Below are 19,276 nucleotides of genomic sequence, written 5' to 3'. Positions count from 1 at the left end.
GTCACCCAGCTGAATGGGGATTCGAACTCAGGTCTCCCCGTTCCTAGTCCAGCACTCTAACCACTGCACCACGTGGCTCTATGCAAAGCTTACGTCCACCACTCCTGCAACGAGGGAACAGTGTGAACAGGCACAGCTCTGGGCACAGGTGCAGTTATTCACAGCTTATGCTAAAGACAGGTACAGCCCTACCTGGCCTATCTGTGTTCGCTGCCTCTGAGAGGCCTGTGCCCAGGTTCTCTGTTCGTGGTGATTCTCTTTATTGAGCAGGGGGAGAGTAACTGGCCCTCTCCATCTGTTGCTGGAGTTTATCCTGTGTTTTTAAAGGATGTGAGCCCTTTGGGGACGGGGAGCCATCTTATTTATTTATTATTTCTCCGTGTAAACCGCCCTGAGCCATTTTTGGAAGGGCGGTATCGAAATCGAATTAACAACAACAACATGAACACAAACATGTGGACGAGTGTGCAGACCTCTGTACACTTGTGCAACATACTGACTGACTAGGACTTGGGTCCGGTGGCCAAGGGAAAGGCCAGGAAGCCAGCAGGAGCCTGGCATAGCCCCCAGAGCCCCTGGCGGCGCTGCCATATCATCCTACGTGAGCGGCGGCGGCTGCGGCCAGACTCTCCTCTCGGGCGCTGCGTTTGGGACGCGGGGGGGAACTGAAGGGGGAAGAGGAGCGCTTCCGAGCCGGCCGAAGCCATCCAGAGCGCGCCCCCAGCTGCGGGAGAGTAGCTGCGGAGCGGAGCCCAACTCTCAGCCAGAAGCCAGAGGCTGCCTGCCGGAGAGAAGGCGGGGAAAGGGAGAGGCCGGAGCAGCTGGAGGTGGGCCCTTGTCCTACCACGAGGAGCGCCGCGGCCAGGAGGGGCAGAAAAAAGACACCTGCGCGGGGGGCGGGGGGGGGGGGGCTGCGCCAAAGCCTGGGCGCCCCGAGCGCCTGACGGAGGTGGCCTTTGGTGGCCGACACCGACCCGCCGCAGCCGGAGCACAGCTCAGCTGAGGCAGCTTCACTGGCGGTGGCCCGGCAGCAGCGCGGGCCGGCACTCTCCCCGGCCTTCTGGCCCAGAAGCTACCGGGATGGGGATCTGACGAACGAATTGGGCGGCTCCGGGGTTTCGGTGAGAGATCGCACCAGGCCCGGTCATCTGCGGGGCCCCTCGACCCGCTTCTTGTTCCCCACTGCCAGTTGCTACACCCCAGAGTGAATGTTGCCGATGCCCGGTTGCGGGGCGATGGAAAGTTGTTTCTGCAACGCGGAGAATCTCGCAGAGCACGCCCCACCCCCAGCCCCGGCTTATGGAAGTGGTAACCAGGGGTTGTACACCTCGCTTCCCATCCCCAGCGAAAACCTGCGGGCAGCGGTGGGTGCAGAGGGGGGACGCTGCGGGTGGGGAAATTCCGCAAAGGCTTCGGAAGGGCTCTGCACCCCCGCAGTCCCGTTTTCCCGAAGTCACTCGCCCAGCGCCGGGCTGGGCGAGGAAGCGCTATCAGGCAATGCTTCCACACTGTGGCGGCGGCGGCGGTGCTGGAGAGGCTTCTGCTGCTGCCCCCTTGCAAAGCCCGCTTAGGGGTCCCTCCAGTCGAAGACGCTTCTCGGCAACCAGAGGGCAGTGCTACAGGCCGCCGGCAGAGAGCGCTGCAGGACGTCGGTGAAGGCGGCCCCGCCATCCAGGACGCTGCCAGCTTAGTGCCAGGAGGAACGGGCCTCGGGCTCTCCTCGAGGCAAGTTTTCCAGAAGTGGAGCTTGAGCAGACGCTGGTCGGACAGGCAGCCTGGAAACTAGAGGCTCCAGCGGTGAGGTCTGTGCCGCCCACGGCCGACCGGCTAGCAAGCACCGGCCCGGGGAGGGATGGGCGTCAGCACTTCCGCTGCGTCTGTCCAGCAGAGGCGTAACTAGGGAAAACGGCGCCAGGGGCAAGCACTGAAATGGCGCCCCCCCCACTGTGCGCCCCCCCGCTGCCCCCCAACATACTACATTATACTTAGGTTTTTCCTCACAAGCGCCCGCCGCCGCCACGCCAGGCCACTGACTGGCCGCCAGGCACCAGCAAAGCAATGGGGGGGGCGCAGGCGGCGCGGATGGGACCGCTCGTGGGGAAGGGGGCACCAACGCGCTCCCTTGACTGCTGCAGCGCTGCTGCACTGAGCAGGAAACATTTGTATTAACAAAAAATTTAAAAATTTTTTTAAAAAATTGGTCATGGTGGCGCCCCCCACGTGACCAGAAAAGATGGCGCCCGGGGCACGTGCCCCCCCTGCCCCCCCTATAGTTACGCCTCTGCTGTCCAGAAGGGCCCCAGGATGTGTCCATGATCTTTCCAGAGATCACCAGGAAAGGCATTATTGCTCCTTCCCACGACCCCCCTTTTCAGAGATCCTTTATTTGGGTTCTCCCCTCCCCTGGAGATCAGGAGAGCTGGTCTTGTGGCAGCAAGCATGAATTGCCCCCTTTGCTAAGCAGGGCCTACCCTGGTTTGCATTTAAATGGGAGACTACGTGTGAGCACTGTAAGATATTCCCTTTAGGGAATGGGGCCCCCTGGGAAGAGCACCTGAATGTCTGCATGCAGAATAACTACTACTACTAATAATAATAATACAACTTTATTTGTTAGCTGCCCCATAACACTCTGGGCGGCTCACTAGTGGAGATTAAAACATACAATTAAAAAACACATTAAATAATAATAATAATAATAGACAAAAACGGTGAAAAGAAAATACAAAATATAATACAAAGCAGCTTAAAAACTAATTTTAAAATTAGTTAAAATTAGATCAAATCTGAAATTCAAAATTTAAAAGACATGACGCCTAAAAGAACAAAGTGATGACAGTTCCAATTTCTTCCAGTATCTCCGAGAGAAGGCTGAATTTGCCTCAGACCTTGGAGAAGCCGCCGCTGCCAGCCTGTGTAGGCCATACCGAGCTAAAAGGACCAAGGTCCAACTCCCTTTATGGCAGCGCCCTACGCCTCTTCTCCCAGCAAAGGCCTTGCCGGGCGCAACCTGTTGGTGGAAGGAAAACGCGCCAGACCTGGGGGTGGGGTGGGGTGGGGGCTAGGGGTGGGGCGAGGACTTTCCCCCACCCCTAGCGCTGGGGAGGAGCCCTTTTCTTCTCGGAGAAGGCACCGACTGCGAGCAAGTCCAGCTGTCTGGCCGCCGAAGACGCTGCTTCTCCGAAGGCGGGCGGGGACTGCGGGCCGTCGGCAGCCTCACACCAAGCCCGCTGCCCGCCCGCCCGGCCGCCCTCCGCTTTGTCCCCCTCACAATCCTTCACAAAGTGCTGCAGGGGAGCGTCTCGGCCTGGAGGGGTGGAATCCTTCCGCGGCTAGTGGGCGCCACTCTGGCTGCGGAGGCCGTAGCAATATTTCCTCCTTTCAAAAAAACCAAAACGGAATTGTTTTGCCACTGAGCAGCCGATGGACCCAGCGTTGAAGAGCCTTGGGGGCGACTGGAGCACGAGTGCTTCTATTGTCTTCCGGCTTGCTTTGCATTAGCGCCAATATTAGAATTATTTGGGGAGAAGTGAAGGAGCCAGGGCAGCAACACAGCCACCACGGGGCAGGCCAATAAGCGAAGCTGGCTCTAGCCACACTCACCCTCCCCAATTACCTGCAAAGCTGCACATAGCAGCACCTACTGCGCCTGCCCAGATGCAGCACCAGGTAAAGAGGGGAGGGTCACACTAGCTCGCACCAGGGGCCGCCCAAGAAGGTGAGCCTCGCGCTATCCAAGGTCAAAAAGGCCGGCTGGTGCGGATGAGGCGAGGCAACTCCTCCTTCAAGTAGGAGAGCGAGGAGTGGGAGGCGCTGCAAGGAAGCCCTCCAGGCCTGCCTCCTCGACGGCCAGCCCCCCTGGCCAGCCTTGGAAGACTCCTGGGCCGGCTCCTGGGGGTGGGTGGCACAGGGAGCCCAGAGCCTCCTGCGGAAGGGCTAGGCAAGAAGGCAACTTCCTCCACGCCCAGCAGGAGCGGGAGAGAAGCCTCGTCGGGAGGGAGCTCCTCAGGGACCAGCGGTTAGGGGGCGCGCCACCCTCTCCCTGCCAGGCCCTGGAACAAGCTCCCTAGAACAAGCTCCAGCCGCCTCCTGAAGGCTGCCCAGACGCTGCGCCCAGCAGCAGTTCTGCAGGGTGCCCGGAGAAAGGCTCTCTGAGACACACACACACCCACCCCCACATGAACGGGCACTGCTGCTGGGCTGCAAGGCGTGCCCTCTGCCACCGAGCGGTTAGGGTTAGGGTTAGTGCCCACCCGCCCCGCTCGCCACCGCCGCCGCCCAGCAGGCCCCTTCCCAGAAGAAGCGCGGCCTTGCCTGGGAGTGGCGCCTGCCCTGGCGGCCCTCTCACTCGGGTCTCGAAAGCCCGAAGCTTTTGCTCAGGGACTGCACGCGGGGTGGGGTGTCTCGCTGGTTCTGCCTCTCCCTCTTTTTCAACGGGACTTGAGAACAAAGCGCCGGTTGCTTTTCTCCCGCCCGCCCGCCCGCCCGCAGCGGCCCCATCTCCCAGTCAGAAACACACACACCGTCGAGCTGGAAGAAAAAGTTCCCCGCAAAGGGCAGCACGGTACGTAGGGTCGTGAACCCCGCGAGGAAAGGCGGAGGCGCTGGAAGCGTCTGTGCCTAGAAAAGAGCGGCCAAGGAGAGGGACGCGCTGAGGGTGGCTCGAACAGTGGCTGACATTGCCAGCCACGGTTGCACCGGTGCAGCCAGAGAGCAGTCTCCCAACGAACTGCACCGCCGGCGTATCAGGGAGGCAGCCATTTGCGAGGCCCTCCCCATCCACAGGAAGTGGAAAATAAGAGGGGCCCCCTTGGGGACATAGTTCTGGCACCCTTGGGGACATAGTTCTGGCAGCAGGGGGGGGCGGCGGGCCCCCCAAATAGCCGCTCCCCCACTGCACCGGTGCTGCACAGTGGTGCTCTTACCCCTGGACTTGGGGCCTCCCCACCTCCTGGGGGCCCCCAAACCTGCCCTGGGTGATGCGGTCGCTGCTGGGCAGCCGAGTGTGATTACATGTGTCAGGCGCTTTGGAGACAGAGTGGGGAGTGGGAAAGGAAATTTGTGGGATGGAAATATGTTGTGGTGGTGGTGGTGGTGGTGGTGGTGGTGGTGTTGAAACGTTGCTGCTAATGCGTATTTGAATAAATATACCTGTTTTATATTCGTACATTCTTGTGAATCCAGTTGCTGCTTGTGCCCTCAAGAACCCCTGTGTTAAAAATACTGCCTGTGTCACTGTGTGTGCCGGCGTGTGTAGGCTGATGCTTAAGGGGGGGGGGACTCCAGCAAGGGGGAGGGGGCTTCCAAAGGCCTTTAGGTCCAGCCTCCAAAATTAAAATTACCTAGGTGCACCGGCTGCTGGTGCAGTTAGTTGGAGAGTTGGGTTAAGCTGCTCTCTGGCTCCGCTGGTGCCTCCTTGCTCTGCCGGGCGGCTAGGCTGCCTCCAGCGGAAAAAGAGTCAGGCATGCCCCCTATCCGCACCCCACCGCTCCCCTGAGGGCCATCCACCAAGAGCGAGGCGCAGGAGGCTGGAGGCGGACAAAAGGAAGTCCTTATTTTGGAAGGGGACACTCATCTACAGGATCCCCTGCCTCTGGACTGGAAGGGAACGGACCGACCTCTCCCGCGATTTCCCCTCCGCCCGCTCAGCTACTGGCACTCAGCAATATACTGCCTCTGATACTGGAAGGGTCACATCGCGCGGACCTCCCCCTGCCGGCCTGCTCTGTGAAGGTGACTAATCCCCTCTGAGAGCCACCCCTGACTGAAGCCTGGTGGGGAGAAGGCGGCTTTCCTTCGGCCTGACAAGAGGCTCCCTCCCTGCCCATTCGTTTGACCTGGTGGTGACTACGCTGAGAAGGGCGGGGCTCCCTCCCTCCCTCCCACCATGCCCGCCCCACCTGGCTCCAGGAAGCAAGACCCGCACCCGCTCCTGGGCTTGCAGCAGCCTCCCCTTCAAGGCAGGATTTCCCGGGGAGGGAAAGCCAGGAGGGCCAGCTGACCCTCCCAGCGCTCTGGGCAATGTTCTCCCGGGAGCATCAGCAGAGGGAGCCACCCGATGCGGTGGGTCTGACAAAGGCTGGCTGCCTGGCCTGGTATCCAGGACACCCAAGAGAGAGGAGGGCCCCCAAAGTCCTGGGTTGTGAGCAGCCCTCAGGAGCTGACGTCATCACCACAGCAGCGGGCAGGGATTCTCAGCCAGCCCCTCCCAGCGCCCCATCCCGAGGCAGCGCCATGTGCAGAGGATGCATGCCAGCAGCCAGCCCCCCCCCCCCCCGACCACCACCACGAGCCGCAGGACAGGCATGTGGGGACAGGCCGGGCCTGAAAGGGCGCCCCCCGGCTGGCTCTGCTCTCCTTGGAGGGGCTGCTTGCGGGAGAGAGCCGAGGGAGGGGGAGGGGCAGCCCCCCGAGGCGCCCCCAACTCCAGCAGCTCCCCATCCGTGCCTCTTGGCGAGGCGAGGCTGCCCATTGAGCCAAGAGGCCCCTTTCTAAGCAGGGCTTCTCTTCCAGCCAACAGAGGGGAAGCGTCCGGCCTGACCCAGCCCCAGCACAGCAGCCCTCCAGCGGCCACCGCCCGCCGGTGCAGTCCTTTGGGGACAGGAAGTCATCTTCTGGATGTAGTATTTGTTTTTCTATGGACGCCACTTTGAGAGTTTCTGCTGAAAAGCGGGGGGCGGGGGGCGTCATCCCTCTCCCCACTCCGGGTTCTCCTAGCCCATCCCAGGCTGCCCATGGTCGGACCCTCAGCGGGTGCAAACCAAGCGGCATGGGCGCGCAACAGATGATCCTCCGGCGCGATGCCTGCCTCTGTCCCCTTATGCCCCCGGCCCCGCCCAGGCCTGCCACTCACGCTCTCTCCCGTAGGGATTCCGGGCAGGCCCCACGTTATTATTATTATTACATTCTAATTATTGCATATTATTATTACATTGGATCTGTCGCCCCACAGTTCCCTCCTCCAGGAAGGAAAAGGCCCAGTCGAGTTGCTGGGTGTGGACGGAGGTTGCGCACATTCCTGGGGAACTCGGGGTCAGGCGCCGCCCGCGCAAATGCCTGCGGACGCGGGTGATTCCAGTTGGGGACTCCTGTCCTTTCCCTCCGGGTCTGGGCGGCGTAGGACTGGGGGGCGGGCGGGGGAGACTCGGCGAGGGGAGCCGGGACCCCCCCCCACCCCTGCGGTTAATCCGTGCAGACGGATCCGGGCAGGAAGGGGGGGGCAGCCCTCCGGGCTCCCGGCGATCCCCTTCAGGCTCCTGGCCGCCACTGGTCTGGGAAGCGATGGGGCGTCCTCGCCTCGCCAGCTCCGGAGCAGCTGGTCCCGCCCCGCCCGACAAAAGGCCCTTGTGCGCCGGCCGGTAATTGGCAATCATCAATCACCAGTCATAATAGCTGATGAGGCGGGAGGGGGCGGCGCCTTCCCAGGGGCCCCCCTTGGCCGCTCCAGTGGGAACCCGTCGCTGCTCCCTGGCCCGGCCGCTGGGCGGGCGGCTCTGGGGGGAACTCAAGCGGAATTTGAGGAAGATGGATGAGCCCAGAGGCAGGGCGACACCCCCTCCCCCTCCCCCGCCATCTCCTCCCCGTCTCTCCCTCCTCCCCTTCGGCAGACAGCGCGAGCGGAGCGCCAGGCGCGGCAGAGGGAAGACCAGCCCAGGCGGGCGGCGCGGCGCTGCACGGAGGAGCGCTTCCCGGCTCTGGCGGAGGCGGCACCCTCGAAGGCTCTGGCGCGCAGGAAGGACCCGAAGGAAGCCAGTTTCCGCCGCGCGCAGAGGGACGCGGTCGCCTGGCAGGGGCTGGAGCAACGGCACGCTCGGAGCTCCCCCGACCAGCGCGCGGAGCCTGGCGCCCAGCGGGGCCCCGGCCGGGCAGCCCGGGCAGTAGCTGTCGTCGGGCCTCGGGGAAGTGGCCATGCAGAGACCGGCCGGCCAAGGAGCTGCCTTCTCCATTGACTCGCTGATCGGGCACTCGCCCCCCGCACCGCGCTCCGGCCCCCTGCTCTACACGGGCTACCCGATGTTCATGCCCTACCGGCCGCTGGTGCTCCCCCACGGACCTCTGCAGACGGCTGCCGCCGGGCTCCCGCCTCTGGCCCCGCTGGCCTCCTTCGCCGGACGCCTCACCAACTCCTTCTGCGCCAGCCTCGGCCAAGCCGTCCCGTCCATGGTGGCGCTCACTACTGCCCTGCCCAGCTTCGGCGAGCCCCCCGACGGCTTCTACCCGGCACAGGAACTGCCCGCTGCGGGCCGAGGCAACGCGGAGCCGCCCTGCCGCAGACGCAGCGCAGCAGAGAGCCTAGAGACCGATGATCTGCCCCACAGCCGGGACAAAGGAGGCCCTCCAGAGCCGCCCCTCCACTTTCCGGAGCCCTTTCCCGGCTTGGCAGGTAGGAGGGCGACCTCCGTGTTGGGCGGGCTGGCCGGGAGGGGCTGATCCTGAAGATGTTGATGGCGCGGGGGTCTAGCTGGACGTTTTCCCGCTCCTGTCCTCTTCCGACCCCGGTGGAGACAGCGAAGACCGGCACCTCCCTTCCCTCCAGGCCGAGAGGCCGGCGGGCTGGAGACTGGGAGAACGGCGGACCAGGCGGGAGGCACAAGTGGCTGCCAGAGCGGACTGCGCCTGCCCGGGAGTTGCGGAAACTTTTCTCAGCTGGGGAAAGTTTCTCCAGCCGTAGGCAGCGGGAGGGACGGAGAATCCAAAGAGAGTCCGAGGCGGGAGGCGGGAGGGGAAGCGCCTCAGCTGTTGCGAAGGGAGAAGGGTCTACGAGGAAGAAGCCCGAGTCCCGCCTAGCGCCACCCCGCGCCCAGCGCCGCCCACCGGCGGTCTCTCCCCTCCAACCTCCTGCCTGCTGTCCCCGACCTGCCCAGGTGCAGCTTCTTCCCCTCAGCGATGGCCTTGCCCGGTCAGGAGCGCAGAAGCAGCCGGAGCTCTCCGTGACATCAGCCCCCTGGCATGCCCACCCCAACAGCCGAAGAAGCCGAGAAGTACCAGCGCCTGTCCCTGATCCCCCCCTCCAGGACACCCCTGCTTGCCCTCCCGCCAACGGGCTAAAAAGGGGGCACCTGGAAGCAGGGGCGTAGCTAGGGGAGAGGGGCCGGTGTTCACCTCTCTGGCGACCTCGTGGAGTGAGGGAGATAATGGATAAAACAGGAGGGCTGGAGCTGGGGGGCTCTCAGGAGCTGGTGGGACAGGTTCCGTCCCATTATAGCTACACCCCTGCCTGGAAGAAAGGAGGCCACGGTCCAAAGCCAAGTCCAGCTTGGGGCAGCTGCGCTGGCTGAGAGCGGGGTCTGGATCCCGTAGCCCCTCCGCCCCCGCCCACGGCAGCAAAGCCAGGCAGGAGCAGCCGGTCTCTCTCGCAGAGAATGGAAGTGGGGGGGGGGCGGCTACTATGGCTACTATGGGCGATGAGTTTTTCCTAGATCAAGGCTTTATCCCTCTCCCTGTCCCTCTCCACAACAGTGCAGGGAGATCCGTGGGGCAGGCGGACTGGATATGTGGGTCTCTTCCCACCCCACCCTCCACGGAGTAGAGTCAGACAGCGAGGAGCTGGAGGAGCCCCAGGTCGAAGGAGGAGGGGGGAGGAGCTGTCCCTGGTGCTGGGAACCCTCCCAGCCCCGCATGCCGGTGCCCCACCGCCTGTGAGTGCGCGGGAGGTGGAGAGATGCTTTAAGCAGCGCGGGCAGAGGTGCAGTTGAGGGGGACGCGCAGGGACAGAGCTCCCGCCAGCACCTCTCGCTCCTCCGGCTGTTGGGGGGGGCATGGCCGTGGGGGCAGCTGTCACGGAGAGCGGCGCCTGCTGCTTCGGCACTTCAGGGCCACAGCAAGGGGGCGCCCAGAACCTAGGCAGATCCCCCAGCCAGGGCAGAGCAACTCCCCGCTCCCTCTTGGCTGTTGGCAGGAGTGCTGGGTCTAACCTACTGGATGCCCATCGTAGGTCGGAGGATTTTCTTAAACCTCTCTGCCCCTCCTTCCCCTCCCACTCTGCCAAAAAGAGCAAGGGGGTGGGGGGGGGCGGCCTTCAAGCAAGCCTCTGCCCCAGCAGGCTCATCCTGCCCCGCAGCCCGTCTGTCTCGGAGGCATTCCCACAGCCCCCAGAGGGGCCTGCTGACCCCAGAGCCTGGGAGAGCAACGCCTCCTCAGGGGAAGGGCCCGGAGAACCACCACCTTCCTTCGGCCTGCCTTCCCCTTCGGAAAGGGGCCTCCTCGCCCCGGGTCCTTTCAGCTGGGCACCCTTTGCGGGGGGGGGGCCTTCCAAACGCGCCTTTCGGAAAGGGAGATCCAATAACTTCCAAAGAGGCTCCGCTGGTTGGGGCGGGGGTCCTCCTCTGTCCAGGTCTTTGAATCCGCTGCAGGCTGCAGGAGCGGCGTGGCTCTGTCCCGGACTGAGCCCTGAAAGGGCGCCGCTGGTCGCGGAAGCCAGGCACGCCAATGGCCCCGATCCAGCACAGAGAGAGGTTTCTTGAGGCCACCGCTATCAAGAAGCCTCCCGGGTGAGGAACTCCGCTCAGGATCGTGGCCATGGCCAGGCGATCCCTTTTCCTTTCCGCGACCAGCTTGGTTTTGCAGTCTGAACCGGACCAGGCACCTGACTGGAAGGTCTCTCGCACTGCCTCCACTCGCTCAAAAAGGCACCTCGGCTGCGATTTCGGCGGTAGTGGTAGGGGCTGGTGGTCCTAAAGGTGGGGGGGGTGGTGGCCAAGGACCGGCAGGCCAACCATTTGTCATTTAGCTCTACCTGGCGAATGGCCGGCCTGCAGGCGGCGGGTAGGGGAGAGTGGCGCAATCGCAGCGGCTGCTGAGGCCGCTGCACGTCCTTCGGCGCCTCCCTGGCTCGTCCGGGTAGGCAAACCCGCTAGTTACCCAGGCGCGCCTCAGCGGGATGTGTCCTCCTTTCGTGGGGCCGAGTCTGGCTCTGTAGGGAGCTGAAGAAAGGCCAGACAGTCTGAAAGGGTTTTCGCGGAAGAGCTTCCCTCTGGAAACAAGGGGCGGCTTCCCCTTCCAGTCCTGGGCACATCCTGCAGCTGCGGTCCATCTCCGGCCTTCCCAGCCCAGCCGCTGGGCTCAGCCGTTCGAGGCTCTCCGAAGGCGGCCTCAGCGGATAAAGAGAGGAGCCCGCCGGGCCGCTCCGTGAGACCGATGCTTCGCTTGGGTCAGCCCAGGACGACCCTGGCCTTTTCTGCGGGCATCATCTCACCCCGGTCTTTCGCTATGCAGAGCAAGTAAAGAGCCAACGGGTTCTACCTCTTCCGCGCCGCGACGCCTGGACTCGCGGCTGGGACTGGCCCCCAGGGCAACAGGGCATCTTCCCCCCGGTGCACCCCACCCTCGGGGCGCCCCTGCCCCGCCCCACTCGGCAGCAGTGAATACTGCTCAAAACCCAGTGCCCTCCCCACATCCATGCCCTCCCCTCTCAGGGCCCCCAGTGCGGCCTTCCCTCCTTGCCGCCCTCTGAGAAAGCCGGGCCCTGGTCAAATCCTCCCCGGCAGGCCAGGCCCGGCCAGGCCTTGCAGGGGTCCCATTGAGCTGGAAGGGACCAGCCTGCCTCCCTTGCCCAAGACCTCAGCAGCCAGCCCCGCTCCCGCACAGTGTGGATGCGCTGTCACTGGTGGTGGTGCCTCGGGGCAGGGGCTCCTCTGGGCCATCCGAAAAGATGTCCCCGTGCAGCCAGAGGGCTGGCTTCAGACACTGCCGCTCCCCCCCGCAGTGGACCTTCCGGTGCAGTTGGCTGGGAGCCCCCGGAGGCTGCTCTCACCTCTGCCAGCCAGGAGCGCCAGCTGATTCCCTGCGAAGGGCAGGGCGCGAGGGCGCCAGAGCAGCACAGCGAGGTCTGCTTCACACAGGACCAGCGGGAGGAGATGCTGCCGTTGGTGTCGACTGTGTTTGTCTTTGGTAGAATGCAGGAGGGCTTCCCCATGGCCTCCTCCCGCCGCAGTGTGAGATGATGCCTTTCGGCTGCAGCCCAATAGGGGTGATTCCAGCGGGATTCGAACCCGCAACTTCTGGCTTGCTAGTCATTTCCCAGCTGGGCCATGCTGCTACTACTACTTAAATGCCACTTTCCTGGTCGCTGTGAGGGGGCTGGCTGGGGCTTCAGGGCTGGGCAGGCAGGTGTAGGCATGGGAGGGGCTCCTGGGGGGGCTCGGCAAGAAAGAGCTCTGTGGCCAGCCTCGCCGGGCAGGCGCCTGGAAGTAGCTACTCGCGCTCAGCGGGCTCCCGTCGCTCTGACTGGACTGCAGGCTGAATCAAACCGACCGAAAGGGAAATCTAAGCCCCGCTCCAAGCACTCTCCTTGGCTTCAGCTAGTACTTCCGTTAGGCCTTTCTACAGGATCTGGGCCACGCGGGAAAGCCTTTCCACGGCCACGGGGGAGCCGGGCCAGCAGCCCCGCCCGCCTGGCCGAGGCCCATTTTCTTCAGGCACGTGTGGAACATCTGCTCACCGCCGAGCGGGCTCCTGGCCTCCTGCCCAGTGCGGCGCCCTTCTGTTACTGCCCGTGGGAGCGAGCCGATCTCTTGCCGACGAGCAGCGGCGGCGGCGGCTCCTGTACGTGTGCAGGACGGGACTAACGGCGAGGTGTCTCCGGCGGCTGCTTGTGTTTGCTGCAGGACGGCGTGCTGAGAAGCGGTTGGCAGCAGGAGCAGGAAGCGGGCGGGAGGCTGTGCGGCTGTCGGGACCGAGCCGTGGCCCAGAGCTCCCGCTGAGGCCCAGCACCGGGGACCAGCCCGCCACATTCGCGCCTGCACCGAGCGGCCTGCAGCCCGCCTCTCCTCGGGCAGCAGCGCAGAGAGCGGAGCAGGCGCAGGCCACCTGTCCAGCAGGGCGCCTCCTCTCTGATGCCCCAGCCCAGGAAGAGAGCATGAATGACCCCCTTGCAGATGCTCCCCGCCCACTTCCAGCTGGGCCGGGCCCTGGGGCTGCTTTTTGCCTCCCCGAGGTTGCCATTGCTGCCTCCGGGGCCCACGCTGGCTCCCTCCTGGAATGTCCTGCGTGGGCATCTTGGCCGTGGCTGGTTGAGCTTCTTCTCCACGTGGCCTGCAGGTGACTTGAGACAACTTCGCGGGCTCTCAAGCATGGCTGCTGGTCCACGCAGGGGGGTAAGCTTTGTGGGGGCGGGGGCTCAAGCCCCCTCCGATATGGGGGGGGCAATGCCCCTTCCCGCTTGCCAGGAGGGGTCAGCGGGGCTCAAGCCCTCCTCCAGATTTCCTGGGGATGGCAATGTACCACCCCCATCCCCCCACACACCTGCCAGGTAGCATCAGCAAGCTCTCCTGCCCCACTTCACCCGTCAGTTGAACAACGCAGTCCGTCCGTTGTCTTTGCAGCCGCTCGAGGAGTGCTTAGGAGGCAGGGCTGCTGCCTCTCCGGGCCCTTTCACTCTACCAGGAGAAAAGCGAGTGGGGCTCGATGCCTGCAGGTTGCCCAGAGCAACCCCAACCCCGCAAGGAATCTCTTCCTGTGCCTCCCATTCAAATGCAAACCAGAGAGGACCCTGCTTAGCAAAGGGGAGAATGCATGCTTGCTACCCCAAGAGGCGGCTTGCTACCCCCATGCGCCCCGCCCCCGCCCCCCAACGGCGAAGTCTACCCCCTGGGTCCACGTGGGACTCGGGGCAGATGCCTGTGCGCCTGAGGAGAGGAAGGCGAAGCAGCAGGCGGTCCTGGCCCCAAGGGAGCTGGCCCTAGGCAGGAGGGGGCCTGTGTCGCCTGCCTGTCCCCCAGGGACCTCTTCGCCTGCCACTTCTTTGTGCTCCCCTCGGGGCAGGGCCTCGCAATCAGTCCGGGTGATCCCTGCGTGCCCTGCGAGGCGGTCTGCTTCCCGGCCCACCAGTTGCTCGACTCGGCCGGCTGGTGGGACTATTCACGGAGCAGGGAGGGGCGTCCTCAGCCCGGGAGAAGGAGCCGTGGAGCAGTGCCCGGCGGGGGCAGCAGCGGCGCCGGCCGCGCCTCTGGATGAAGCAGGGCCTGCGCCCGGCAGCTGCTCCTGCGAGGCCTCCGGCACAAGCCGCGGCGCGTCTGGACGGCCCGATGTTGCCCTGCGCGCCTCCAGAGGGCTGGCTCGCTCGGCCGCCCGGCTCGGTCAGGCTCGAGAGGCGCTTCGGCCCTCCGCTTCCCTGGCTTCGCCCAGCCGCCCTGCGCGTGTCTCTGCGGCCACTCGAGGCTGCCCGATTGCAGAGGACGAAGTGGGGCGTCGAGTGGGACTGAGGAGGCTTGCAGTGGGCGGGCGGGGGGGCCCTCCAAACGGGGCAGGTTAGCAGCGGGCAGCTGCAGGCCTCCAGTCACTTCGGAGGAGGAGGCCTCCATGACGGGGTAGGGACGCAGGAAGCTGCCTTCGACCGAGTCAGTCCCTGGTCCATCTAGCTCAGTATTGTCTGCATAGACTGGCAGCAGCTTGTTTTTTGTCGGGGCGGGGAGGGTTGGCGTCTCTCTCGCAGCCCTATCTTGGGAAGGAACTGCCCGGGAAGGAACTTGGGACTTTCTGCCTGCAAGCAAGGCCGTTTGAGGAGGAGAGCTGGCTAGCCAGCATGAGGGGTACCCTTTGCTAAGTAGGGCCTGCCTTGGTTTGCATTTGGACGGGTGGCTACAGGGAGCTCAGAGGTGCTGCCTCTTCGTGCTTGTGTGCAGGCGGTCTCAGCCAGGTACAGTCCCTGGTGGCAGCTCCTGCCTGAAACCTTGGAGCGGCTGTCAGTCAAGGCAGACCATCCTCAGCCAGGTGGAGCCGGGCTCTGGGGAAGGGCCTTGCCGGAGCCTCTGCAACCTGGCGTGCAGAAGGCCCTGCAGAGTCCATTCCTGGCAGCAGCATCTCCAGGGAGGGCTGGGAGAGACTCCCGCCTCTCTCCAGAGTGACCATTTTGATGCAGATGTGAAGACTTTGCCCACGATGGAAGCCCACCCACCCCCACATCACCGTTGTGACTAATAGCCCATGACAGGCCTCTGCTTCTGCTTCTTCTGCTGCTGCCCCTCAGATGTGTCCAATCCGGTCTGAAAGCGTGTGGCCATCACCACAGCTTGTGGCAGTGAGTTCTGTAGCTTAATTCTCCTCCCACACTGGAGGAGTCTCAAGAGTTCTCAGCCAGGCCTTAATCCTGTCCTCCCACATCTTGGAGAAAATGAAGGGCCAAGTTGCTGGGTAACTGGGGGTATCTAATCTGAAGCTGAGAAGCAAAGGTCCAACCTCACATGAAGTGGAGTCCTGGGTTGGGCTTTGGGGTCTGCTGGAGGGGACACTGGAAGCGGCCAGGCCCTTGGTCCATCCAGCTCAGAATTGTCCGCTCTGACTGGCAGCAGCTGAGCTCTGCAGGGCCTCAGGCCTGTCAGGAGATGCCGCCAGGGGCTGAGCCTGAGAGCTGCTGCTGCATTCAAAGCAGGGACTCACTCAGGGCCTCTGCACAGGAGGGAGTGGCCAGGACACGCTCACCGGCTCATTCTGCCTGGTCGTATCTGTTCCTTTATCGCGAATATTTATGGACCACTTTTGAATGAAAAGCATGATCAAAATAGCAACGCGGAAGGAGAAAAGGGCTCCCTGTGCCAAAGAGCTCAGCCTCCAAAAGCGGAGCCAAGGGAGGCTCAGCGACAGAAGCTACGAAGCACCTTGCTGGAGAGACCTTGCTGGCCCAAGGTCTATCTAGGCCAGCAAGGCCACTGCCGGGGGGAGGGACACTCTCCTGTCACAAGTCCTGCGGGGGTGGGGTAGCCAGAGGAGTGCCGCCGTCTGCCAAGGCGCAGCCTTGCTCAGTGAGCAGAGAGCAGCTCCTCCTCCTCCTCCTCCTCCTCCTCCTCCTCCTCCTCCTCCTCCTCCTCCTCCTCCTCCAGAGGCACAGCCACTGTCTCCTCTAGCACCATTTCGAACAGGAGAGGCACTGGGTTCAGGCTGGCCTGACACTGCTGCAGGCACCAGGGCTCTTTCTTCCTCGCCCTGTGTCGGTGGAGTTTGGCTCTCATGATTCAGTGTGGAAAGGAAGGCGCTTTGCACATGCTCATTGGCGGCCTCTTTTTCTATCTGCTGTGCAAACCGTTTTGAGAACTTTTTCTTGGTGAGAGGGCTTCTTGCGAGGTACGTCTAGCCCACAGATGCGCATCTGTGGGCCCACCTGCCAGCTGTTTCTAAACTTGAACTGCCATCAACCCCAGCCACAGTGGCCAACAGACAAGGATGATGGGAGTTGTAGTTCAGCATCTGCAAAAGTTGTGGAGCAGCCGCAGCCCCCTGGCCTGGCTTGAGTCCAAGCCGCCACTGGCAAGGGAAGGACAAGGCGGCGGGTGGGGTGGGGGGAGGGTGTGCGCTGGTTAGGGTTAGGGTTAGGGTTAGGGTATGCACAGCGGTCACTTTGTGGTTCTTCACCAGCTGGCCAAGGAGGGCTTGGCTCATGTGCAGGCCCGAACTAAGCAAGCTTACCAAAAAATAACCTTTGACTAGGCTTCTGGTGCATAAGAAAGCATCCCTCCGGCCTGAGCCCCCGGAAAGAAAAGGGGTGCAGTCAAGAGTGCTCCTCCAGGCTCCCCCCCCCCCGTTTCTGCAGCGGGGCCCTTTGCAGAGGCCCTTGACCGCCTCCTCCCCACCTCTTGGCGTCCAGGCTCGGCACTGAGCAGGCTTGGTGGGACGGCAGGAGGTCGCTGCCTTGGCTCTCTCTGGAGACTTTGACTGTTTCGAGATATGCTCCCCACCCCACCCCTCTGTAAGAAGTGGCGGGGGTGGGGGGAGAGGAGCCCCTGCTGACCTTGCAGCCTTTGGGAAGCGGAGGGAACACGACTCGCCCACCCATAAATGCTGCACTCGGCCCCTTCTGTGCCCCCCCCCGCTCAATTTTTTTCTGGTACCGCCACTGGGGGCCTTTAACCCGCCTTGGCTGTGGAAGGCCCGACGCCAGGACTGACGCGGGCGGCTCCTATAGGCGTGTCTGCGACTGTCCCAAGCAGGTTCCTGGTGGAGAAGCGCCCGCTCTGGTCCACCTGCAGCGGGGGCCCGCGATCCCGAGCCCGTCCCCCGGCGAGTCCCGCTGGCTTGGCTGCCTGCCTGTCCCTCTTCTAACGCCTTCCTTCCTTCCTTCCTTCCTTCCTTCCTGTCTGTCTGTCTGTCTGTCGTGTGTGTGACTGGCAGAGGGCAAGGCCTACAGCTCGGACGAGGAGAAGCTCGACGGGAGGCCGGGCGAGGCCGCCGGCAGCAGCGAGCGGGAGGAGGAGGAGGAGAGCTCGGCGGAGGCGGAGAGCGAAGAGGAGCCCTTCCTGGACGGGGCGGGCGGCGGCGGCGGCTCGCTGCGGGCCAAGGGCAAGCCCAAGCGCAGCGCAACAGAGTCGGCTGCTGCCTCCGCCGCCGCCGCCGCCGCTACCGTCGCTGGCGGGGGTGCTGCCGCCTCCTCGTCGTCGTCGGGTCCCGGCAAGAGCCGGCGTCGGCGCACGGCCTTCACCAGCGAGCAGCTGCTGGAGCTGGAGAAGGAGTTCCACTGCAAGAAGTACCTGAGCCTGACGGAGCGCTCGCAGATCGCGCACGCGCTGAAGCTCAGCGAGGTCCAGGTCAAGATCTGGTTCCAGAACCGGCGCGCCAAGTGGAAACGCATCAAAGCCGGCAACGTCACCGGCCGCTCCGGAGAGCCCGTCCGGAACCCCAAGATCGTGGTGCCCATCCCGGTCCACGTCAACCGCTTCGCCGTGCGTAGCCAGCACCAGCAGCTGGAGCAGGGCCAGCGCCCCTGACCGGCGGACCGATGGACTGCGTGCGGGGGAGAGAGGGAGGGCCGGCGGGTGGGCAGGCAGGCAGGCGTGCGCCCCGCCCGCCCTCTCCGCCCCTCGCGCCCACCCCGCTCCCTTGTACAATCGCCCCTATTTATTCGGTGTAAAGTCTGTACAGTCGGTGCCCCCCTCGACAGTCGCCACGGGCGGCCGCGCTCCCCCCTCGGGCCTCTCTGGGCCCAGCACAGCCTCGCCCTGCCCCCGAGCGTGTATATAAGCCCCCCTCGCCCGTCGATGTATCTGTTCCGTGCAAAGTGATGGAAGTCATTAAAGTTATTTTCTATGGACCTGGTGCGTGCTTGAATTGGGGAGGGGAGGGGAGGGGTTGGGCTGGGGCGGCGGCACCTCTCGGCCCCCGCCCCACCCCTAGTCTGAAGAGGGCGGGCGGGGCCTGGCTGGCGCCCCAGTGGCCGCGCTTTGGCTCACGGCGGGCGGGCGGGCGGGCGGGCAGCAGCTCCTGGCCTCGGCTGCCTCTCCCCCTCCCCCTCCAGCCGCGAGCGAGCGTCTCTGGCCCCCTCCTCCCGCCGAGTCCCAGGCCCGGCGTACTGGCTTCGAGGAGCTGGCAGGCAGGCTTCGCCGGGAAGCCGGACTGGCGAGAGGGCAGCGGGCAGGGCCCCCAGGCGCGCCGCACCCTGCAGGAATTCCCGTGGCCAATAGATCCTCCCGCCCGCGGCCCGGCCTTTCCTCGAGACTTTTGCTCTCCTTGACAGGTGGAAGGTGTGGGGCGCGGGGGGGGGGGTGTCCGGTCTGATGCGGTGGCGGCGGGGAGAAAGCTCCACTCCAGCTGGGCCAGTTCGAGGTGGGCGGGCGAACGGGCTTTGGAGAAGCGCTTCAAGGGCTCAGGCCGGTCGCCCCTCCCCAGTTCAGCCTTGCCCTCATTTTGTATTCCCGGCGCAACCCTCCCCCAGTCGTCCCGCGACCCGTGGCAAGGGCCCCACACATTGCAAGGGGCCCTCCCAACGTCTGGGAAAGAGAAGAGCACACACACACACACAAAGCTCCTGCGGAGCGTCAGCCGTGGGTGAGTGAAGGAGGCACCTTCAGGGTCAAGGATGTAGCTGCCCCCCCCCCCCGAGATCTCAGGTAGACTGCTCCTGCTGCTTGCTTCCAGTCCAACAGCCGCCGGTTGTGGTGTCAGGCAACCGCCAGCTCTAACGGCCGCCCCAAAGAGCCTGGCTGGCTCCCGGCCGGCCGAGCATTGGCGCGATGGAGCCCGGCCGAAGTTCCTGCAGCCCGCCTGCCAGAGAAGCAGCAAAGACGAGACGACTGGTCGGCCAGTCTGCTGCTGGGCTCCCAGGCACCGCCATCCCGCCCCCGGCCCCAGACAAGCCTCACGATCCCTCCAAGGCGGCGGGAAAGAGGGCCTCTGAGGTCGCTGCGAGGAGGACGGGAAGCCTCCGACAAGGGGGCCTGGGAGAGCCCTGCCCCGGGAGCCCCTCCTCGCGGCCAGAGGGCTTGCGGCGGCAGGCCACCCTCGGCCGCTCTTTCCCAAGCAGGCCTCCCGGCCCTCTGGGAGGGGGCGCGGCTCCCGGGCCCGCGCGGGGAGA

The 19,276-nt window shown here is 64.3% G+C and overlaps 1 protein-coding gene across 1 annotated transcript; it reads left to right on the top strand.

The window, feature by feature from the left end:
* The first annotated feature begins 7,619 nt into the window (after positions 1–7,619).
* Positions 7,620–17,974, top strand: GBX1 (gastrulation brain homeobox 1). Its single transcript, XM_053260397.1, has 2 exons — positions 7,620–8,383; positions 17,101–17,974. The coding sequence occupies exons 1-2, from the start codon at positions 7,909–7,911 to the stop codon at positions 17,691–17,693; spliced, it is 1,068 nt and encodes a 355-aa protein (XP_053116372.1). The 5' UTR covers positions 7,620–7,908; the 3' UTR covers positions 17,694–17,974.
* Positions 17,975–19,276: the final 1,302 nt, after the last annotated feature.

Source organism: Hemicordylus capensis, chromosome 6 (assembly GCF_027244095.1).
Source record: "Hemicordylus capensis ecotype Gifberg chromosome 6, rHemCap1.1.pri, whole genome shotgun sequence".
Classification (NCBI taxonomy): domain Eukaryota; kingdom Metazoa; phylum Chordata; class Lepidosauria; order Squamata; family Cordylidae; genus Hemicordylus; species Hemicordylus capensis.
This window is presented reverse-complemented; position numbering and strand designations above follow the sequence as displayed.